We start from the raw sequence: 20,581 nt of genomic DNA on the forward strand, positions 1-20,581 counted from the left end.
CCCATAAGGGACATGAGGCAAGTGCTGTCCTGCTCGTGAAATAATGCCTTTCCTCAGGGGTTAATTGAAGATTAAGGGCCATTCAGTATCTTAAGGGGACTATTAAGAAAGGAGGGGGCAGACTGTTTAGTAGGGTCTGTTGTGGTAGGACAAGGGGAAATATTTTCAAACAGAAAGAGGGGAGATTTAGACTAGGAATGAGGAAAAGGCTACTTATGACAAGAGCCATGAAGCATAGAAACAGGTTGCCTGGAGAGGTTGTGTGTACCCATCCTTGGAGACATTCAGGGTGAGGCTGAAGGGGCTTTGAGCACCCTGCTCTAGCTGTATGTGTCCCTGTTCACTGTGAGGGAGTTGGACTAGATGGCCTTTAAGGGTTCCTTCCAACTCAAACAATTCTATGATTCTCTGTGATTCTATGAAAATTCTCATAATTTGGAAACATGATTATCCAGGTCTTGTATTCAGTAGAGTCAAAATGCTGCAAATCTCTACTGCAAAACATGGCAGTGTCATAAAACTCAGCCAATATTTGGGAGAAAGAGGAAAGAATTGGATATATTTGATACAATCCTGCTTATTGCTTTAGGCTGTGATGAACTGATAACAAGTGCCACATTTCTTGCTCATACAGTGGCAGTCGTGAAAGTAATGCCTCTTTATTTTATGATGTTGGCTTATGACATGAAAGGTGCACGATGGTGGTGAGGCAGTAGAAGTTGAACCTTCCCACCAGTATCCTGCTATGCTTTGCTGCTGTGCGACAGGTAGCAGCAGAGGGGCAGTCTGACAAAATGGCATCTGACATGGAAGTGTGTATGAAGCAAAGGTGTGTCACTGAATTCCTGCATGCAAAAAAATTGCATCCGTTAACATTCACTGATGCTTGCTGGATGTTGATGGAGACCAAACAGATGTGAGCACAGTGCGCACACTGAGGCGGGGGGTGGTGCCTTTCAGCAGCAAGTGACGGTGCAAATGGGGTGCAGATTGTTATGAGCGTGGCATGCAGGCTCTTGTTCCTTGCTGGCGAGAACAGGCAGCCTAATGGTGGTGACTATATCGAAAGACGGCTTTTTGTCGCTGACAATTTGCTCTATCAAATAGTTATACCGCAACAGACGGAAGCCCGGTCCTACATTCAGGCCCCGCAGGTTTCCCCCACGCGGGGCACGCCGGGAATGCGCCCCTGCGCAGGACTACATATCCCAGCGTGCCCCGCGGCCTCGCCCACGAGCGCAGCTTGCGTCGCTCCGGCGAGCGGCGTCACGCGCGGGGCGGCTCTCAGTGACGCAGCGCCTTGCAGCCAATGGGAGCGGGGAGAGCAAAACTGCCGGCTTTCAAATCCTCCGCCTCCGCCCGCCCCTCCCCCACCCGCTCCGGCGACAGCGACGGCGGCGTGAGGCGGCCCCGTGCCGGCGACACCTCGGCCCCTCAGCGACCCGCACCCGGCGGAGGCCCCGAGGTGAGATCGGGAGGCGCGGCGGCCGTCGGGGACCGCTGGGAGGGGGCCGTGAGGGAGCGGCGTCCCTTAGGACGTTTGTCACGACGCGGGGCCTCGTGAGGCGCGGGGACGGCTCCGCGCGTGGCCCGTGAGCCTTCGGAAACCCCACCCACAGCCGCCCTCTGCGGGCCGGCAGAGTGTGGGGACGTCAAGGGGCGGAGGGCAACGAAGGGACCTTCCGAAGGGAGGGAGTGCGAGGAGGATAACCTTGGGCTGTCAGCAGGCGCGTTTCCAGCTCCTGTTTTGTTAAGAGTGCTTAGTAACTCTGACATTTCAATGTTTGTCCAAAGGTTTTCTCGTGGAAGATCTGGTGGCATAAGAGCCCTCGGGTAGGTAAGTGGTTGGGTGCGGCTGACGTGTGCGATGAAACACGCTGCAGGATGTGCTGGGGAGTTGGTGTGCTGGAATTAGGAATCTGTCACTGCTTATGAAATAAAAAGTAAAAGGAAATCTCAGGGAGAAGGAAAGGTGTGAGTGGGTCTGTCGGCTATAGGAGAACCTCATGGTAAATAGACCCTTGCTTTCATTTTGCCAACTGTATTCCGGGCTGCATCAAAAAGATCATGGCCAGCAGGGCGAGGGAGGTGATCCTGCACCTCTGCTCTGTGCTGTGAGACCTTCACCTGGAGTGCTGTGGCCAGATGGGGAGTCCTCAGTACAAGAGAAACATGGACCTGTTGGAGTATGTCCAAAGAAGGGCCACAAAACTGATCCGAGGGATGGAATGCCTCCTTGTGAGAGAGAAGATTGAGAGAGTTGGGGCTGTTCCGCCCAGAGAAGAAAAGTTTCTGGGGAGACCCGAGAGCAGCCTTTCAGTGTCTAAAGGGAGGATATAAGCAAGAAGGGAACAGACTCTTTAGCAGGATCTGTTCTGAAAGGGTAAGTGGAGATCGTTTCAAACTGAAAGAGGAAAGGTTTAGACTAGATATAAGAATAAAGTGGTTTTTGATAAGGGTACTTGACGCACTGGCATTGGTTGCCCAGAGAGGCAGTGGATGCCCCATCCCTGGATACATGCAAAGTCAGGCTGGAGGGGCTCTGAGCATCTTGATTGAGCTGTGGGTTCCTTGCAGGGGTGTTGGACCAGATGGCTTTTAAGGGTCCCTTCTAACGAAAGCAATTCTATGATTCAGACTGTTGGGTAATGAAGTATTATAAAGCTAAAGATTAAAGTTGGTGAACAAATTGACTGCTGGACCCTATCTGACTTCTGTTCCTTGTGGTAAAACCTTCATGGCTGGGGGACATCCTTGCATCTTCTCCTTTTTAATTGGATTGACAGAGATTGGGAGCATCCGTTGCCTGTTGCACAATGTCTGTGACTTAGCCTCTTTTTATCGTCAGCATCTACCTGAGAGGACAGTCATCCTCAAAAGATGGTGCTGATAAACCTTGGAGGTGTTTTATCTTCTATGTCCCAAATGCTAAAGTTAATGAAAGCTGAAGAGAAGCTTTGCCCCAGGGAAGCTGAAAACAAATGCTTCAAAACAGCAATCCTTGGAATGGCAGCATGTGAATTTGCCATGGAAGAAGTAGCTCAGGACACAGACCTCAGTGGGTAAAGTGATGTGCACTATCTTTTGTGATAGGAAGGGGGTGATTCTTCTCGATTTCTTCGAACCCAGACAAACCATCAACTCTGACTGTTATGTTGTGATGCTGACTAAGCTACAGGCTTGAACTTCCAGAATTGAGCCAGAGAAGAAGGCAACCTTTTCCTTGCAATGCAATAACATCAGGACCCGTACCACTTCGAAGGCCATAAAACACATTGCCAGTCTTGACTGGACTGTTCTACCACATCCACCCTATAGTCCACTTCTGGCACCTTCTGACTTCCATCTGTTTGAGCTGATGAACAATGGACTCTGAGGGCAACATTTTCATTTCATTTTCATTGCAGCGATGCTGTCGTAGCAGTTGTGAAGCAGTGGATCATCTCCAGTGGTACAGATTTTTATGAGCATGGCATGTAGGCTCTGGTTTATCACTGGTGAAAATGCATAGCTAATGACGGTGCTTACGTTGAAAAACTGTTTTGTAGCTGAGAATTTCCTCTGTCGAATGGAGTTACTGTGTTCTTTGTATCTGTTGTAGTTTTCCATGGAAATAAATAGGAGGCCTTACTTTCAGAATGAGCTGTGTACAACACACATGATTTTTCAGCAGCTCTGTGGTTCTGGAACTCTGCTGAGTTAGGTGCTACTGGGGATATTGCTGAAAAGGAAACACAGTTGTGTTTGTTCTGTCTGGGTTTGGAGAACAGGAAAAAAGCAGCACGGCATGGATTACTAAGGGATGGGGCTAGGGAAGAGGGAATGTTACATCTTAATTGTAAAAGTGTTGCGCCCAAAGACTAACATCTTAAAGTGGTCTTTTCCGGTAGCTTTAGCTATTGGTCATTTGGGAAGTGTAACAACTTCATCAAAACCCAAGTCACTTCAGTACTGGAAGAATCAGCACCGTCTGGCTGGCTTTGAAATGTTAATCTAGCTTGGTGGTTGTAAGCGAGCTATGGGGAAAACAGTAGTGACACTGAATACTCAATTAGGTATCTCAGGAAATAACACCAGCACATTAGTGATTATAAAGATGATTGCTAATACAGATTATGTATTATAGTTTATCTTTTTGATGGTGACCATTTGTTTTGATTGACAGCTCTTAGCACTGGGAAAGCAGAAAAATGGCATCAGAAGACATCGCTAAGCTTGCAGAGTCGCTTGCCAAAACCAAAGTGGGTGGCGGACAGTTGAGCTTCAAAGGCCAGAGCCTTAAACTCAACACAGCTGAAGATGGTAAGAGAAAAGACACATTTAGATCAACATTTCTGCTACATGAAAAAACAGTATGTTCTTCAGAGATGTTATTTGATCTACTGTCTACCTTCTTTACTGACTCTAACGGTGGTGCTTTTTATGTGCCATATTAATAGTGCAAAGCCACTGAAATTTGAGGAAAGAGTTTGGGTATGTCAGTGGCAGGAGAGAGACTGCAGCCTGCACCTTTGCTTTGAATAGGAGTATTCCAGAGTACAATTGTTCCACTCTGTCACATTTGCTAAACAGGCATCTATTTCTGCCAGTAAGTGGGAACTCATTCCTGCTGATGTGGCACCTGTTGCAATCATATTTTAGGCCTTTTGTCTTTGATGCCTGCATTGCTAAACTATGTGCTGAATGGCAGAGGAATCAAACTTATGCAGCCGACCTCACATTTGACAAAGTAATAATAGAAATAAATCATGAAAGGGGAGAGAGGATGGTGGATGGAGGGCATTCTGTCTAGTGACCTGACACTGTAGCTGTGTTCTCCATTGCTGTTTCAGGATTGTTTCAGATAGTGTTACTCAGATGTTCTTGCTAAGTGTAGCGTTTAGCAAATACTTCTGCCTCACTGTGTTACTGTTATTGTGATATCTAAGATGGTAATCGCAAGGCCAACTGAATACTGTGTGTTTTTTCCAGCTGAAGAAGTGATCAAACAAATTGAGGAATTTGATGGCCTGGAAGCATTGCGTCTGGAAGGCAACACAGTGGGTGTGGAGGCAGCGAAGGTTATTGCCAAAGCCTTGGAGAAGAAGTCAGAGCTCAAGGTGAGACCTTCAAGTGGGTGGTGGGGGCAGGAAAAGTTTTGTAGAAACACTGAAGGCCTATCTGCACTCTTCTTGAGTTAGCCCTAAAGCTTTGTTCTTCCAGTGATAAGAATAACCATATGACAATATAGCAGAACTTGGAGACTTTGGGATAGTGGGAGGAGCACTTCCTGTATTCCTAACTGTTCCTATTCAAAAAGCTTCCAATCTTAAAGCTGGGAAGCTGTGCAAGAAAGAGCCTCTCTGTGGAGGCAACATCTGTAGACAAAGACCTGTGGCCACAAAACAAGTTCTAATGGCAAAGCTGGAGAATGGTCAGGTCTTCTGTGAGTGATGTTTCATACAATACCTGAATAATGAAGGAATTGATGGAGGATACGCGCCAGAAGGTTTTTCTGTGTCCAAGCTGTGTTTCCCTACTATTCTTCATCCTAATGTTAGAAGGATGCTGTGCTGCTAGAGGCACTGCTCTTTGCAGGAGAGGAGTATGAAACGTTGATTCACCCACTTGTGGCTTTTCGAGTCAATCCAGATTGTTGAGCTCCATCCCTTAGTAAAATGCGCTTATGTTCCAGTCTTTCAGTTTCCTACTGTTTTTTCTATTGGTAACTTTCTCAGCAGAAAAGAAGCCCAGCTCAAATGCAAGCAACAATTCTTGTATACTGTTATTTGCAATATGCATTATGGTGGCTTAATATCCTTCCAAGAAAGCAGCTGTGGTATTAGTTGTCACTGTTCCTTAGCACAATCAAATGGCAAGGCCACAGCAGACAACATTAAGCTGTCCATACTAATGTAATGCATCTTGTATGTGTAAATTTCTGTACCATTGTGTCCTAAATATTTTTTTCATGGCTCCTATCTGCATGTTTCTTATTTTAGAGGTGTCATTGGAGTGACATGTTTACTGGGAGGCTAAGATCTGAGATCCCTCCTGCTTTGGTAAGTGAAAACTAGATCTGAGACTTCTGCCTCATATAACTTATCTTCTCACCTGCCATGCTTTTTGTGGGAGGGTATTTCTGGGACTTTGTTAGTGAGTTTTTCTCTGTATGTTAACACTAAGTGTCTCAGAATAAGTAATGTGTTTTTTAGCTCCTTCTGTATGAGCTGGAGAAGTATTTGGCCTAAAGAGATGAGACAGTTCTTGGTAACTTCCTTGCAGTTATCTTTAGCTTGCTTTGTGTGACTCCTGCTCTGGCTTTAGCTGTGGAGCTTTATTTCTCCAGGCAACTTCACAGAATATCTTCAGAACAGAATTTTTTTTTGCAGCATCACTGTCTCACCTCACCACTGCAGCACTGCTGTCAGTAACAGGCAGTCCACTCTTTCCCCTCACCCCTGTCACCTGTTTCCCTGCAGATCTCTTTGGGGGATGCACTCATCACTGCTGGAGCCCAGCTGGTGGAGCTGGATCTGAGTGACAATGCCTTTGGGCCAGATGGTGTGCGTGGCTTTGAGGCGTTGCTGAAGAGCCCTGCCTGTTACACCCTGCAGGAACTCAAGCTCAATAACTGTGGCATGGGCATTGGTGGTGGCAAGGTAAAAGTGGTCTTTTTACTGGGGATGAGGTCAGAGCCAGGACTTGGTTTCAGACTTCCCTACATAGAATCACAGAATGATTGGGTTTGGAAGGGATCTTTGGTGATCATCTAGCCCAGCTCTCCTGCTCAAAGCAACCAGGCCAGCTTGCACAGGGCTATATCTAGTCAGGTTTTGAGTATCTCAGAAGAAGAAGACTTCACAGGCTCTCTGGATAATCTACCCCAGTGTTTGACAACCTTTGCAGTAAAAAAGTGTTTGGTTTGGTTGTTTTTTTTTGTTTGTTTATTTATTTTTTGTATCTGTGTTTTTTTAAATGGAATTTTCTCTGCATCAGTCTGTAACATTTGTTTGACACTGCCTTCTTTACGCCGCTTTCTTCCACGGCAACCCAGTAGGCTTTCTTGGCTGCAAGTGTATGGTGCACTTCATCAGGATTCCCAATTGTTGTTTTTTTGTGTTGTTCTTTTTTTTTTTCACTACTAAGCTGTTTTGCTATCGTTTGGCAACCAGTGTATACTTCTACACTGGGCTTTTTCTCCCCAGGAGCTAGAACTGGTGTTGTCCTTTGATCTTCATGAGACTCCTCCTGTCCCACTTCTCCAGTCTGTCATGATCCCTTCCCTCTGTGTTTATACTGACAAATTCCTGAAATATAATAATTTCCATGGTAGGAAAACAGGTCTGTCTTAGACTTTAGATTCCATGTCAAGAGAACTAAAATCCGTGGAGATGTGAGAAAACCAAGCCTAGCACTGAAGGGTGCCTATCTGGTGAAGCAGAAAAGCAGGACTGACTGTCATTATTACCCATTCATTTACATATTTATTAACCAAATGTTACTGGGATCGATGTATTCTACTGCAAAATCATCTCTTCTGTCCTAGGGACTTTATGTGCAGGTGTTGCAGTAGCAGTTTTCTTGTGTAACTTATTGTAGAAGCAAGTGTATTTTGTCAGTGTCTGAAGTATTATTGCTTGAGAGTTGGATACACAATATGTTTGGCGTTCACAATGAAATGGTGAGGCTGTATAAACTACTTCTGCTTCCTTTAGATATTGGCTGCTGCCCTGAAAGAATGTCACAGGAAATCAAGTGCCCAGGGCAAGCCTCTTGCTTTGAAGATATTTGTGGCTGGCAGAAATCGTCTGGAGAACGATGGTGCCACTGCGCTGGCTGAAGCCTTTGGAGTAAGTATCAAACCAGCTCTTGTCAGCAAGTGGGAGCAAGGTATATTTAAGTGTTGATGGTAGAGCTAGCACATAGCACTCACAGGGCTTGCCACAGCTTGGCTGGCTGTCAAGTCACTTGAGGTAGCAATGCTCTTTGCTGCTGAGACTGGAATCTTCAACAGGTGTGATTAGAATGGATGGCTGAATGTTTCCATGACTGAGTTTCCAAGCACATAACTAGTCGCTGTGTCAAGTAGGAGGAATAGGTATCTCCTTAGTAAATTCTTGGTCCTATTCCTTCTCCTTCCTTTGTACTAATGGACGTTGTCTGGTGCTGGTGGAGCAAGTGATTAGGTACTAGTGATTTCCTTGCTTAGTTGTTCAGTCAATTGGCAGGAGCAACCTGCTGTTTTTGCTGGCATCAGCCTGTGAGATCTCAACTTTTCTAGCTGTCTCTGATCAACTTCCACTTTCATTGGAGGAAGAGAGGTCTCTGTGGTTGGTGCCACCTACATCTCTTTGCTTTCCTCCACTGCTGCTAAAAATGTCTTCTGAGTGATAATGCATATTGTAAAATGTATTAATGATGATTTTGCGGTTTGTAGGTTGCTCTTTTTTTTTTTTTATGGAGGTCTTTCTGGATTGACTAACTGGTAATCATGGCAAAAACAAGACTTAGGTACTTGAGAGGCATGTAACAAAGAGATTCAAGAGGAACTGAGACTGAATGACTATAAGGATTGGATGAATTACTGTGTTTTGTGATATGCACGTGGGACCCTGCATTGTTGGTGGGCTCTCTTTTGGTGGGCAGTTGTGGCGTTAGCTGGGTGTTGGTGAGTGGGTAGCATTGCAACTAATGTATTTTTCTTCTCTTCTGACATAGTAAATAGCTTTTATCTCAACCCATGAGTTAATATAATAAAATATAGTAGCTAGCTAGTGATTTTTTTTTTCTTTGTTTGAGGGTTGAGCCTCAAACTGAGAACTCTTGTTTTGAGGTATCTAGAATAGACGTACTAGCAGGGAGCTACCCATAACTTATTAGATGCTTGCCACAAGCCATATATTTCACTTAGATTTGTGATACAATTGCTGATAAGTAATTCTGTGTAGAAGAGCTAACGGACTTCTTAATTGCAAGTAGATTTTGAGCAAAAAAGAGTGGAGTCCTATATTCTTAAGTTGAAATGTGTCTTCTAACAGCCTTTTTTGTATCTGCATCCTTTTGCAGATCATTGGGACTCTAGAAGAGGTCCATATGCCACAGAATGGAATCAACCATCCTGGCATCACAGCACTGGCCCAGGCCTTTGCTATCAATTCATTGCTGAAGGTTATAAATTTGAATGATAACACCTTCACAGAGAAAGGAGCTGTGGCCATGGCAGAGGTGAGTTGTTCCAAGCGGTTGATTTGTCTTCCACCTCCCAGTCTCTTCAAATGTAGTCAGTCAGCATCAGCCTGTGGCTTGGTGCAGCCACGTACCACAATGAGGTGGGAAGGATGACCTTCCAGAAGTGATATCACATTTGGTTTGTATGTCTGTACCGTCAACTTTGTGTTGTCTTGCAGACTCTGAAAGCACTTCGGCAGGTTGAAGTGATCAACTTTGGAGACTGCCTGGTGCGTTCCAAGGGTGCTCTTGCCATTGCTGATGCTCTTAAAGAAGGACTTCATAAATTAAAGGTACTGCCTTCTGCTGTTCAGCTTTGAGTCTCTTTTGAAAATGACTTATTTTCTGTTTACCTGGCTTCGTGTCCATTCTCCTACTGCTACTGATCACTTTAAGGTGGCTTTCTCCTCAGTGCAGCTCTGTGCCTGTAACTGAAAGCGATGAAGTTGTAGATTAGTGGCATCACCACATCCATGTGAGACTGTTCTGCGTGAAGGTATACCAGTAATCTGATTAGGTCCCACTTAGGTTTTTTAGGCTGCTGGTTCAGCTTAGCAGTTGCTCTTCAGAAAGTCTAATAATGGAAGTATCTGCTCTTAGAACCCCTGAGAGTCATGAGAGCAGACTGAGATATCTCTCTTCCTGAATATCTTGTGATCTCTACATCATTTCAGTGTTGATACAGTTGTTGCCTTTTCTTGTTTTGGGGATGTATCAAAGGTTCAAACAGTTGTTTTTTTTGTTTCACCTCCTGTATCAGTATTTAAATTTCACTGGCATTGGACTTAGGCCTGTGTGAAATGTTGTCAAGTCAGTAATATAAGTGAACTAGAATCTCTAGATACACCTCTCTAGGGTCACAGCTGCACTGGGACAGATGCTGAACACAATTCCTATTTTTGGAAGCTTACAGATAAAACCAAAAATTCAGCACTGCTGCAGTGCTAATGTTTATCTATGTGTATGAATCTGGTACAGTAAGAATTAGGTGCCTTGTGTTGTGAGATCCTTTCCTCAAGCTTCTGCTTGTTCCACCAGAACTTATTTCTGAGTTTCCCAGGTAGGTTTAAGTAAGGATTGTAATGAGACTGTCTGTGAGAACAGTTGGAAATTAAACCCTGCTCTTCCAGAGCAGAAATGGTTAAGGGAGAGTAGTATGAAGCAATAGTAACTGATTCATTGTGTTAAAGAACAACTTCCCTTCTGTTGTTAATATTAAATCTCAGGAAAGGATTGAAGAACACTATGTGAAGTGGTGGGGGATGGTGTAGTTTGTCTTTAGGAGGCTGTAACTTGAAATGTAAATACTAAAAGGCAAATGTGCATTTCGTTCAGTATAGCAGCTACCATTCCTCAGTAAAACTTGAAGTGTGAGTTGTGTGACTAGTTGTGTGACTGGTAGCTGGGCTCTGCTGGTGTAGAATGTGCTTAGAAACAAAAATCTTCAATTTCTGGGAGAAGGTAACACAACAGGGCAGTCTGTGCTACCTAAGCAGACTGGACATGCTGCTGAATCCCAGGGCAGCATGAGAGGACGAGAGGAAATTAAGGAGCTAACGTGCCTTTCTTCCTTTAAGTGGTTCCACAATTCCTCCCGTTGGTTCTCTAAGAAGTGCTTCTTGAGGAGGTGAGGGTCTTCAACCAGCTGATTGCTAAGGGCTGGAACAAGTGCTACCTTTTAAGGGAGCAGTCATAATAGTGTGTGGTCTTTGTGGCTGTTTAACTTAAGTGGTTGCTTTTATTATGGTATGTTTCAAAATACTTTGTTTAAACAAGGCAGAGAAATGTCACTTCCAGTTAAAAATCTGTTTTTCCTAAGGGCCTTTTCAAATTAGAATCTTTCCAGAAAGCTTGTGAGCATGTGAAGCTTATGGGGATGATAGATATTACAGGAATTATGTAAACAAGTGGTTTTTTGCTTCTTAGGAACTGAATTTGTCCTTCTGTGAGATCAAACGAGACGCTGCTCTGTCTGTAGCTGAAGCTATTGAAGATAAGGTAGAGTTGGAGAAGCTGGATCTCAATGGTAAGTAAGCTTGCTAGGTAAAAGCACATGTAGTCTGACCCCAACTAGAAACCACTAGAAAGAGTGGTTACAGGATCACCTGTGCTGGTGTTACAGTATCTGGCATTTAAAAAATGATTATGTGGGAGTAGCTGAGGTTGGGTGATGCTGGGACAGGAAGTGGTTAGATTCTGAAGGCAGTCTTAAGATGTGAACTCAGGCAGTTGTTAGAGTTCAGTAGTTTGGAGATTTTGACCACTGTGGGCTTTTGCCTTTCGTACCCAAGTCTCTGCATTTCAGAACTGCTGGGACTAACAGCTGTTTACAGAACTAGCAGGAAGTTTCTCCAAGACTTTCTGAACAGCAGAGGCTTTTGTCTGTCTCCAAGTGTTGTGTAATGCTTCTGGAATCTGTTAAACAGCTGTTTGATTCCGATAACTGAAGTCTGCATCGCCGCCTCCAAGCCTTGATGTAGAAATTACTGATATTATTTTTTTTAACTTAAACAGATATAGATAAGAATCTGTAACAATGTTCCCAAGAACAAGCTTGTGTGCATCTTTTGAATGTATTCCCTTTTTCCCTGGATGCAGGTAACTGCCTGGGAGAAGAGGGGTGTGAGCAACTGCAGGAGATCCTTGAAGGCTTCAATATGGCAACTGTGCTGGGATCGTTGAGGTAAGAGGGCACCAGAATTTAAATTAGAAGTTTTCTACCAATTTTTATTAACACTTACTTTGTTTAAGGTAAGAACTGTAACATCCAACTGTAATTGCAGTTGGATGTTGGTCTGAGTGCAGTGTGGAGTGCTGTAACATAAGCAGGATAAGCCTTGTACGCTATTTTCATTGATAGAATTAATTCGGTGTCAGTTACTGACTACATTTTTTGCTTACCACTGTCAACTGGATGGCTGAAGTCTCAGGTGGCCTCCTAATGTGTTGTAGTGAAGGCGTACTTCTTGCACTGAGTCTTGAGGAGAGGCTGCTTTTTTGTTCTTGGAAAAGAAAAATTGAATACCAGCATATAGGAATTGCAAGTATGTGATTAATGGAATATGTGAACTCTCTAACTTTAGTGATGATGAAGGGGAAGAGGAGGATGATGAAGAGGAGGAGGAGGAGGAGGAAGAAGAAGAAGAGGAAGAGGAAGAAGAAGAGGAGGAGGTGGAACAGCAACAGCTGAAGGAAAGAGGACAGGGAGAACAGGACTCGATGACTCCTAAGAAAATAATTAGTTCACAGGTAAGTTTACTTCAGGATACATTTGTTTACTGTCTGGAGAAGAGCTGAGGAGGATACAAGATTTAGAGAGAGTTTGCAGTGCTGGCAGGAATTCACATTCCTGCATGGACTGGCTCTGTGGTAACAGGCAGGGAGATAACATGCAGAAGGTGAAGAAAATGGGTGACTTGGCAAGCTGTTTTGTTAAAGGCTGCGTGTGCACACATGTAGTGGTACAAACTGAGCAGCCATTGTGACAAATGTGGGTGGAAAAAGTCTCCCCATCTTCATAGCTTGGTAAGAACCTTGTATATGCACTGCCATGCAGTTGTGCTAGAATATTGTGTCTGTTTTAACTCTAGCTTCATTCCAGCCTTAAATAGTTTTAAAGTAAAACAAATTCTGACCTGATGTGCCTTTGCAAGTCAGACCTATGTGCCTTTGCTGTACCAATTTATTTGCTTTTAAGAGTAAACTTGAGATGGATTCTGCGTGTTTCAGGATTCAACTCCCGTGCCGTCTCCTCCTGTGGATGTTGCCACATTCCTTGCTTTCCCATCACCTGAGAAGCTGCTGCGGCTAGGGCCAAAGTGTTCTGTGCTGATAGCTCAGCAGGTAGGTGAGCCTGTGGTTTGCTGCACTTGACTCTTTCTCAGGATCACTAATCCCGAGAAGTGCTAACTTTCTCTCAGTCCTAGACTTGCTGCTTCTCCCTAGTTCCTCCCTGAGGAACCTTGTAGAAGCAGGTGGTGCATTTAATACTTGCACAGGCACCCTAGGTGTTTTACACAGAGTAACTTTGTTTCATAGTGTTGCTTATGTCTTGTAGTGTGGCCAAGGCAAAACTGACGTCAGTCAGCTGGAGGCTGTATTTCTTGTCACTGCTGTTGGCAGAGATCCAGCTTCTCTATTTGGCTACCACTTAACTTCTTTTTTTCTTCTCCTTGCCTTTCAGACAGATACATCTGATGTAGAGAAAGTAGTTACAGCTCTCTTAAGGATATCTTCAGTCTTCAAAGATGAAGCCCCAGTAAAAACAGCAGTGCATGAAACAACAGGTGACAATCTTTCTTCACTTAAGGATGCGATGCAGTGCAAAGCAAAGGAAGGCCTTTGTGAGCTGGGTATTCAATTGGTTGACTCTGGTAGCAGGAAACCCCAGATTACAAAGTACCAAGCTGTGACATGCTGTTGTGTGGAGTGGAAGTAAAGGCTTGTTCTAAATGAAAGAAGTCTTATGCTTCCAAAGCTTGATGAAGAGTGTCTCTTGTTGTTGCTGTCTTTGTGGTCTTGTGTTGCCCTTACCTGAATCTCCTTGATGCTGTGCTATCAATAGCCAATAGTTCTGTGTCTCAAGATCAGGTTGTTTTTTTTTGTTTTTTCTTGTTTTGTTTTTTTTCCAAGGCTGCTCATTTGAAAAGTACAGGAAGTAGCCTTCCAATTTAGTTTTAAGAGAATGTAAAGAGAGATCTCTTATCTAGTGTACCTCTTTATTAGTTACAATTAGTTATTAAGGCACAGTAGGTACTGTAAAACAAGGGACTGTTTCTCACTGTACAGCACAGAATGGGTAGGTTTGATTTATGAGTGTACTAATAGCATCCCATCATTTTCTCATTGAGAAACTGAAATTCCAAGCAACACCTGTGCACTTTGACCACTTGCTTTCATCTTTTTTCCAAATGATGCAGCAGTACAGTTTTCCCATCCGTGAGTTACCTATCAGTACTGTGCAAAAGAAATGGATCCATTGGTTTTAAGGCCATTTAGAGTGATTTATTTGAAACAAGTGTGTGTTCCCTTAGTTAGCATTTTCTTAGTTTGGAATACATACATAGGTGAGACATTGGTAATACATTGGTGAGACTTAGCTATTGTCTGTAAAGCAGTAAATTAATACAGAGTTAACTGGAGGTGTGTGTGTGTCCAGGCAGCCAAAAGTAGTCTGTTGGCATTTCACTGAGTGTGTGCCAGCCTTGACTGCTGCCCGTTGTGAGTTGTCTCCCACAAAAAATGGCGTGCAGGATGCATGCGTTGCCTGAATCATGCTGTGCATGTATTACCTTGACACCAGAGCTCTTCCTTACTACTCCTGCTTTGTAGGGAAAAGCAGTACCTAGTAATTGCTTTCCTTCCAGTAGAGTAACTGTGAGTTGATGAGGAGGTCCCTAGTGAATGACCCGCACTGCTCTGCAGCTGCTGTAGTGGGTTGTGTTCACTCCAAGAAACTATAACAGTCAGAAGTCAAGATTGTGCCTTTTTTACCTTGTAGACAAGAGAAGATAAAACACTGGTTTGCCCACAGCTAGCAGCAGGATATTGGTCCCAAGGAAGCCTAGGGAACAACTGAACAAAAGGAATGAGAATGCAGTGAGAACTTGGCTTCAAAAGAAAGGTGAAATCTTGCTGGCCTTTACATCTCAAGCTTTTAGGTCTACTGCTCTACTTCAGCTGATGATGTGTATATTGTACATATGCACATGTGCTTCCAAGTACAAATACACTGAGTAGAACATCTCGTGGTGCATAGGATAGAGATTAAGCTGCATTTGAAACTTGACTGTAAGATTTTGTGCTATTTTTTTCCACTTAAACCCTGCTATCAGGCCTTATACTTAAGGACCGGATCTTCTCTGTCTTGGTTTCAGAGATTCTACCTAATCCTGGGCACATTACCTCTCAAAATTCCTTCAACAAATGATGGATATGGTCAGTTGTGATCTTAAATTTTTTTACAGGGTCCCTTTCTGTATTGTTTCATGTGATGCATTTCTTTTTTAGATGCCTTGATGAAAAAAGCTTTCTCTTCCGCCACGTTTAATTCAGATGCGTTCATCACAAGACTCTTGATCCACATGGGGCTACTTAAGGTGAGGAAGCAGGAAAGAGTTAAGTTATGGTCTGCTTAGGCTGTTGAAAACCAGTCTGGTTGGGCTTGGGGTAATTATGTTACCATGGAAACAGCTGGGTGCCTGTGCATGCCTAATGCCCGGGGACAATAGAAGTCTGCAGGGCCGGCAAAAATTGCAAGATTGCATTAGGATGAAGATGGTGTCAGCAATTTGTACCTCTTCTGTTTTCTGTGCTCTGAATTCCCAGACATCCCTTAAAGGTAGGGAGGGTCGTGCTGCTGGTCTATAGGCTCTTCCAGATGTCTAATTAAAAAACAAACCCTTTGTCCAGGTGTCTGATGTGTAATATTGTTATTAACCATGGTCCTTTAGGGCATCTTGTAGTAGCACATCTCAAACAAATATTCAACTTCTCATGTTTGATCGGTAGCATTTAACTTCTCTCCACATCACTCTAGTGTTAAATACATCTTTATATGGAATAGACTTCTTCCCAAGAGACGACAGGAGCCTGCAAACTGCATCAGAATACCTGTAGCATTGCCTTCAGTGAGATGCCTTGGGGAGAGGTTCTGTCTGCAGACTTCAATATTTTTGCCTACTAGGGCTGCAAGGATCATTTTTTCTCAAGACCTGGAAACTGAAAATGGAAGCTTGGGCCAAAATGATTCTAAGCTGCAGAATGTCTGTATTCTAGCAGCCTCCTCTTAATTAAGTTTATGAATCTCCTTCTGCTAATATCCAGCTCAGGGAACAGAAGGCTGTTAACATGCGGGTCACATCCTTTATGTCCTTAAAAATCCATTTAGCCCGTCCCTGTGTAGATTCAAATGGGACCAAAACTGAGCATCCCTCTTCACAGGTCTACAGAACCCAGGATGGCTTTCTGCTCTGCAGGATGCTTGTTTTGGGTACTGCCACCTACCTCTTATACCATCCAGAAAATAACAGATGTATGAAGCACTAAGCACAGACTTGTGCTCTGGAAAAGCTGTGGCAGGAAGTCGTGTGGATAATAATGGCCTCAATAATCAGCCAACCAGTTGTTGTCACCTGTGGGGGACTGCTGATGAATTAGACATGTGGGGAGAGGGAACAGCTTCATAACTTTCTGTCCCACATAAGTGGAAGCACATGGGCAGCAGATATCCTTAGCACCATGAAATATAAGGTCACATACCCAGAAATGGCTGTCTTGTTCCTGTCTACAGAATGAAGAGATTAAGAGGATGGCAGTGGAAAAATAAAACGGTATGAAAGTTGGGGCACGTAGGTCAGTGTCACGTTAGGAGCAAGAAGAAATTCTGCATTGTGGTGTAAGCAGGAGGAGGAATGGTAATAACTTTACCTTATTCATGAGTGCAAGAGCAGTGCTGGGAATGGTGCATCAGGTTCTGGAGGCATCCCGACAAAGAGCTGGAGGTGGCATAAAACTGAGCTACAGAATAATGCAAGAGAAAGTTGTGTAATTAAGGCAACTCAGTTCTTGATAAAATCAAGTAGAATTCTGCAGGAGAGCACTTTGACACAGAGCCTCTGAGGTTTGGTTGTTCTACTTGCATGTTCATTACTTCCTTTTCCCTACTGCTGATGCAATCAATGACTAATATTTAAGTGATATGTACTGGAGTACCCTCAACGTGGTAACATTTCAGATGTTGGTGCAGGGAGGCTATAGAGTTGGCCACCTTGGTCTTGAGGAACATCATGCTTAACCTTGTGAACAGTATTTACTACCGTGTATGAGAGAACCTCATTCTACAGGGAGTTCATTGCCTTGGTCATCTGCAGTGAATGGGATAAAGCAGTGACTGCCTGATGCTTGATTTCCATCTTCTTGTCCTTTTCTCAGAGTGAAGAGAAGATCAAAGCTGTCCCGAGCCTCTATGGTATTCTTATGACTTTGAACCATATGGTCCAGCAGGATTATTTCCCTAAATCCCTGGCCCCAGTTCTCTCTGCTTTTGTCACAAAGTGAGTATTGTACTTGTCGTGCCATCTTCTTTCTCCATGAGAGCTGGTGTAATGGAAGGTTAATAGCTTGCATGTAAGCTGCTCTGTTAAAGCCCACTAAGTACCTATTCTAAAATTAAGCATTAATAATTTGGCCCTCTATCTTTCTTACTCTGATACACAAGGTTTAGGTTAGCAAGTCTTAAACTTCAGGAAGAAGCAGAGGAAAACTGGCTCTGGAGCAGAGGGGAGAAATAGTCCAGCACTGTCTCAGTACCGAAAACCACCTGAAATCCATTTGGCATTTGGTGGCTGCCTGGTTCATCACAGACTGTGTGCCACGTAGGGTCAGGACAGCTTAGTGGGTTTCAGGAAAAGGCTTAAGCCTTCCTGACTTTCATTGGTGTGAGGAGTATGCAGAAGCTTGAAATCTTGTGCTGGTAAAGGGCAAAGGCCTCAAGTAGCTGTGGCTGGTACAAACCATGGGTAAGAGGGATTCAGTCAAATACTGATAGTCAGCCTTCTCTTAGCTCTGCTGGGATTAGAAGCAGGCTGTTATGAGCTGAGGTGTGTCTGAAGCTGTGAAAGCTGATGCATAGCAGTGGCCTGTCCAGCAACCAGCCATGCTAACAGCAGTTCTAGAAAGTGAAACTGTGTAACTATGTTACTTCTGGAGTACTGGTTCTCCTCCTCTGTTTTGTAGCAGTGATGCTGTGGATAGTGCTGTCTGTTCAAAAAAATAATGAAACTGGGGTGTATGTGCTGGGAGCAGCATCCATCTTACTCTGCTGCTCTCTGTCCTTATTTTCTTTTCCGGACACAAGAGGGTGCTGTGAACCCACCTGTGCATCTGCATGATCCTTCAGGAGGAAGCAATGTCCAGGGATGTCTGCCTGTCCTCTTGCTGCTCTCCAGAAGCTGTGGTGGTTTTTAGGGGGGATTTTTTAATTTTATTTTTGCAGCTCTGTGTTGTTGGATGGGATCACATTGCAGGTCTTTTTTCAACTGCCCGCCACAGAGCAACAGGTGATTGAATTCCACAGCAAGGGGGAAATTCCATAGTAGTGTTAGGGGAGGTTTGGTGTTAAGGGTGGAAGATGAGCAAGCTTGGCTGTGATCAGCACCAGCTTTTTAGTGTCTCTGCTCCCAGAAATGAGACACTGCCTAGATGCAATCAATCTGTGCTGTTGCAAACAGGGTTGGGTCTTCTGAACACGATGACTGAAATGCATGGAGGTTCAAGGCCAGGTTGGATGGGGCCTGGGCAGCCTGAGCTGGTGGACGGCAGCCCTGCCCATGGCACGGAGTGGGATTGGGTGGGCTTTGAGGTCCCTTCCAACCCAACCATTCTGTGATTCAATGAATCTCTCCCTGAGACTGAAAATAAACTGCAAATTGTGTCCTGCTATGTTCCTGAAGGTGTGGGACATTAAATGGCTTTTGTGGGGACAAAAGCAGTTAACTCTTCTCCAGGATATGATCTCAGGTACTTCAGGCCAACAACAGGTTCTCTTGGCCATTTCTGAAGCCAACAGATGCTCTTAGGCTCCAGGGTTACGCTGCCTCTTCTTGAAAACGTAAAAATCCTGGAGGCTGAAGTTGGTGTTGGCTTGGTGAGAAAAGATGTGAACAAATGCAGGTTTGTCTCATGCATTTCAGGTGCCCTAAACGCAATCTGTACGGAAAATTCCATTGCAGGGAGGGAAGGGGAATTCTCTTCCCACCTACTTCCTGCTGCCAAAAATGAGGCACAGGGCTGCAGGGAGAAGCAGTCTGCTGCCCATCTTTGTACCTCTGGATATAAACTTTCTGATTCTTGGCAGCTCTCTCACTGTCTGCAATAGGGGAGAGAATTTTTACAGCATGCTCTGAATGGGAACCAGAGAACAGGGAGAGAACTGATGGGAAAATGTGTAGGCCGTTGCACATGCAAGCCCTGTGTATTTGACATGGTGTTTATTTGGGCACTTAGAGTTTACTACAATGCAATTTTGAAGCTTTACTATTGTAAATAATTATTTTCTTCCTACAGACCAAACCGTGCTCTCGACTCCTGTTCCTTTGCCCGCCACATGCTTTTACAAACCCTCCACCAGCTGTGAGAGGCAGAGATGTGCCTTCTCTCCCTGTAGGACTGTCCTCAGCAGAGAACTCAGAGCTGCACAATGAAATCAGATCCTGGAGCCCACGCAGATGTGCTTTTTTTTCCTTTTTTGTTTTGTTTTGTTGCCCCCGTTGGAGGTCTGTCCTTCCTTCTGCTTTCATAAACTTGGGCAAATCCTGCTGATTTATTATTATTATTTTTTTTAATATTGTTCTATTCCTCATGAAGTGACTCTCTGATCTGTGGGGCTGATGCTTACGCTCTGAGCTCAGCATGAACTGAAGAGTCTCTCTCCATTTCTGTAGCATTGGCAAGGGTGTGCCAAAATGAACACGGAGCTTGGAAGCGCTCTCATCAGGATCAACCCTTGCTGTCCATTTTATTTTATTAGACTGTGCAGGAGGACAGCTATGCTGCTGCTGCTTCTCCAGCCAGCAGCGTGCTTGACATGCCCCCTGCCAGCTGCTGCTGGCTCAGAGGAGCAGGGTCTGCTCTCCGTTGATTCTTCTTTTGAGTTTATTTCTTGAAGGCGCCGTGTGGCCAATCTGTATTTTAGGGTGTTGCTCCCCCGCTACTCTGGCTTGGAGTGTCTGTGTAGTGTGGCTGACCCGGGTGGCCATTGCTTAAGGGAGCAAGCATATGTTCATTGTAATTTTTTTTGTCACTGCCTGTGTAGTTTTCCTTTTCCCTCTCCTTTCCTGGCTAAATAGACTCGGTCTGGAAATGAATACAATCCATGAAGTCCATATGAAATGTGTTCCCTTTCTCCTTCAGTTTTACCTTTGGAACAGTGGGACTGTTCACATGTTTGAAAGCTGAGCACAGGTAAGAGCACAGAATTAGGGCAATGGTGATGTTCCTCAGGTAGGGCAGCCCTTGTTCTTGCACAGAAGGAGTGGCAGGAGGTACCCCATACTCTACACTGAAGTTGGTTCACCTGCCTGCATGTTGGTGTCAACTACCTGCACTCATCTTTTGGGCTTCTGAGAATCTACACCTCTCTTTAGAGTAATAAAAAGTAATAATTCCCTTCACTTGGCACTGATTGTTTTTTCCTCAGTTATAGTTGAAGACTTTCCTTGCCCCAGCCCTTACATTGGCTATACTGTACAGAGTGCCAGAAGCAGGAAAGGAAATGGATTTAGCTTAGCAGCTACCATCCATTAAGTGTGTGTTTGTGTGGGCGGGGGGGGGGGGCAAGGAAATTCTTCAACTATAACTGGGGAAAAAAAAA

General features: G+C 44.3%; 1 protein-coding gene across 2 annotated transcripts; it reads left to right on the forward strand.

Annotated features, from left to right (window-relative positions):
- Positions 1-1,373: 1,373 nt before the first annotated feature.
- On the forward strand, positions 1,374-20,381 carry RANGAP1 (Ran GTPase activating protein 1). 2 transcript variants are annotated; one of them, XM_042890243.1, is made up of 17 exons: positions 1,374-1,465; positions 1,795-1,837; positions 4,166-4,302; positions 4,972-5,099; positions 5,982-6,041; positions 6,462-6,641; positions 7,698-7,832; positions 9,049-9,207; positions 9,390-9,503; positions 11,137-11,236; positions 11,809-11,893; positions 12,294-12,459; positions 12,940-13,053; positions 13,394-13,496; positions 15,220-15,308; positions 17,143-17,264; positions 19,276-20,381. In XM_042890243.1, exons 3-17 carry the CDS (start codon positions 4,191-4,193, stop codon positions 19,343-19,345), a joined length of 1,737 nt encoding a protein of 578 aa, XP_042746177.1. In that variant the 5' UTR covers positions 1,374-1,465; positions 1,795-1,837; positions 4,166-4,190; the 3' UTR covers positions 19,346-20,381. The 2 variants fall into 2 exon arrangements, with proteins under 2 accessions (XP_042746177.1, XP_042746178.1); XM_042890244.1 differs by having other exon boundaries at positions 1,795-1,833.
- The last annotated feature ends 200 nt before the right edge of the window (positions 20,382-20,581 follow it).

Source organism: Lagopus leucura, unplaced genomic scaffold, assembly GCF_019238085.1.
Source record: "Lagopus leucura isolate 7727_CA_CO unplaced genomic scaffold, USGS_WTPT01 Super-Scaffold_100159, whole genome shotgun sequence".
NCBI lineage: Eukaryota > Metazoa > Chordata > Aves > Galliformes > Phasianidae > Lagopus > Lagopus leucura.

Excerpts from the sequence above, each read along its gene's own strand:
- RANGAP1 (XM_042890243.1), top strand. The coding sequence starts at position 4,191 with ATGGCATCAGAAGACATCGCTAAGCTTGCAGAGTCGCTTGCCAAAACC. Across the intron at positions 7,833-9,048 it reads CGCTGGCTGAAGCCTTTGGA|ATCATTGGGACTCTAGAAGA; the intron begins GTAAGTATCAAA and ends ATCCTTTTGCAG. Across the intron at positions 11,237-11,808 it reads GGAGAAGCTGGATCTCAATG|GTAACTGCCTGGGAGAAGAG; the intron begins GTAAGTAAGCTT and ends CCCTGGATGCAG.